At 52.2% G+C, this 2,803-nt stretch overlaps 1 protein-coding gene across 1 annotated transcript in view; it reads right to left on the bottom strand.

The window, feature by feature from the left end:
- Positions 1-46: 46 nt before the first annotated feature.
- Positions 47-2,803, bottom strand: part of LOC107104447 (inhibin beta A chain-like) — a 14,932-nt gene continuing 12,175 nt past the window's right edge. The window contains exon 3 of the mRNA XM_015404445.1: positions 47-975. Coding sequence (XP_015259931.1) covers positions 164-975 — 812 coding nt within the window. The 3' untranslated portion in view covers positions 47-163. The remainder of the gene's footprint in view (positions 976-2,803) is intronic.

Here is a 2,803-nt window from a genome sequence, read left to right as displayed (position 1 = left end):
AATATATTAGATTTTTTTTTCTTCAGTTTTTTTTTTTTTTCAGAAAGGGCCATCATGACCGGTGGAGTTTCACTCAGCGAGGCAATGGAGGAAGAAAGGCCGTCCCTCGCGCCTCCCGCTGCCTCTCCGGTCCAGTTTGCTCCGCCTCGTTGGCTTTGCGTCATTACGAGCAGCCGCACTCCTCCACGATCATGTTTTGGATGTCCTTTTTCACGATCTTGTGCTCCTCGTTGTAGTAGAGCATGGACATGGCCCGTAGCCGGGTGGGCACGCAGCATGACTTCAGGTTCTGGAAGGGGCTGTAGCCCTTCATGCGGTAGCGGTTGATGACGGTGGAGTGGAAGGAGCCGCCGAAGCTAGACATGTGGAAGGGGCACTCTCCCTCGCAGTAGTTGGCGTGGTAGCCGTTCGGCGCGATGATCCAGTCGCTCCAGCCGATGTCCTTGAAGTTGACGAAAAACTGTCTCTTGCAGCAGACTCTCACCTTCCCGTCACACTCCAGCCCACGCTTCCTCCGCCGCCGAGAGTCCGCGCTCTCCGCCTGCCGCACCACGGCCATGAGGAAGGGACGGTGGGACTGCTCCCTCTGGTTGCCGCGCTGCGACTTCTCCGAGCCGCCGGAGACCAGGACGAGGGTGGCGCCGGTGTCGCTGCAGAGCGGGCAGGTCGCCCGCAGGCTCAGCGTGGGGCTTCCCTGGCTCTCCAGCAGCGCCTGCACCGCCGAAGAAACGGGGAAGGTGTGCCAGCCGCTGCGCCGGGTGTCCACGGTCTTCTCTGCCAGGAGGACGTCGTCCTGCGCAGGATCTGGGCGTCCGTTTGTGAGCAGGCGCTGCTGGAAGAGGCGGATGGTCACCTTGGTTTTGCTGCGGTTGGATTTAGCTAACCGCAGGAAGAGCCAGACGTTAGCTTGCTCCACCAGCGACATATCGCCTCCTTCGTTGGAGAGGACGAAGTTGACCACGCCCTGAGAGTCACCTGAGGAGGACAGGTAGAGAACAGGGTTAGTTCCTCACTTTTTGTCAAATAAGTTCCCTATTCTGTTCTGATTAGCTGGACAACTTTTTAACGGGTCCGACTTGTTGAGCAAAAACATTCTGATCCTTGATTTATGGCAACTAGAGCAATTTGAACCTCAAACTACTGGTTGCCATGACAACAAACAATCAGCGCAGTTTGTCCACACAGTGAACACCTCCCAGAAAGCGAGCAGCACGCACTCATCATGCGTGAGGCCTCTGATTGGCCCCTTCCTGCTGACTCGGCAGCAGCGGTCGGAGTTAGCAGGTTTTTATAGCAGCTAATTGTTGCCACCAGGAGCTCTGCGGTCTTTACTCTCAACCTCCTGCTTCTGAAGAAGAAAACCTGCATTATTCAGATAAAGGAGGAAGACGGCGCTGCATATTAGCAGACATCGCTAAGGATCTGGTTGATCATCAGTGTTCTGACCAAAGACGGAGATGTTGGTCCATCTTTCAGAGCGATAGAGGAAGACATCCAGGAAACGCTTCCTGAACTGCGTCTCTGTAAAAGCCTCCTGCTCTGTTTCATCGCTCTGCCTTTTTTTTTTAACTGCTGCTCCTCCACTGTTTGCTCACTCTGACACACATGTGCTGCAGCTTAATGTTTCCGTGGAAGCTGGGGGCCAGGCGGCGAGCTGACATCCACCCTCTCTCCGCTCTGCTTCGTGGGCTGCAGAAAACTACAGTCACGATTTTCAGTTTATGAATGTGAGCAGCAGGGATGCTCAGCTAACGGCGTGAATGGGTGAGAGGAGGCAGGCGGTCGGTCGGAGCATCTGAAGTCACCGTCGGAGGCGATTATCTCGCTTAGATCATCGTCACCTCCTGGAGACAGAAAATAAAGAGTCCTGATCATTGATGAGAGCGTCCTGCCTTATGGGAGGAGAGGGCTGCATCAAGGCTGCACAATCTACAGGTTCTAAAGCAGAACCTACAGGTTCCGGTTCTGATGCAGAACCTACAGGTTCCGGTTCTGATGCAGAACCAACTAATGAAGAACCAACAGGTTCCGGTTCTGATGCAGAACCAACTAATGAAGAACCAACAGGTTCCGGTTCTGATGCAGAACCAACATGGTCTGGTTCAGCTGCAGAAGCAGCAGGTTCCCCATCAGGTTCCAGAGCAGTTCTGTTGAGTTCCTTTTAGAACCATCTGCTGATCTGAGATCAGGTCAGGAGCTGGTGGGTCCAGGAGGGACGTCCTCTAAAGGACGCTGTCCAGGACGCCTCCTGACCAGATCAACCACATCAGACTTAAGGAGGAGCAGTGGTTCCCTCCAGATGACGGAGCTCCCCTCTCAGGCTGGATGTTCTCCAGAAGAGTCCAGCATCTCCTCTATTTTGGTTCTGATCCATATTTTAGTTTAAACGATCAGAATATATAAGGGTCATCATGGGCCTATAAAGACCGATTAGCCCATATAAGGTATAAAAAACTACTTTAAAGCAGATTTTATAGTAAAGTGAGAAATAAGGAGCATACGACGGCCTCTCGGTTCTGCGTTCTCTCGGCCTGTGAGAAGAAGCCTCCGCTGATGGAAAGCAGCTCACTGCCTTCTTTCACTGTAGGATTGCAAATCATGTGTTTATACGATCTGCTGTGTTTATAATGATGAAAATGTTTCCCCTGAAAGCTGGAACCTTTCGAAAGGTCTGGATGAGCAGCTTCTCCTGCCTCTAATGGCTCAGAGGGAACAAAACAAAACTTCAAACTTTCCTTTTTGATAAAGCTTCTAGTTAGAGTGGCTCAGGTTATCCTGATCTATCTCTATAGTTCTGCTGCTA

Source organism: Cyprinodon variegatus, unplaced genomic scaffold, assembly GCF_000732505.1.
Source record: "Cyprinodon variegatus isolate N-32 unplaced genomic scaffold, C_variegatus-1.0 Scaffold1747, whole genome shotgun sequence".
Lineage (NCBI taxonomy): Eukaryota > Metazoa > Chordata > Actinopteri > Cyprinodontiformes > Cyprinodontidae > Cyprinodon > Cyprinodon variegatus.
This window is presented reverse-complemented; position numbering and strand designations above follow the sequence as displayed.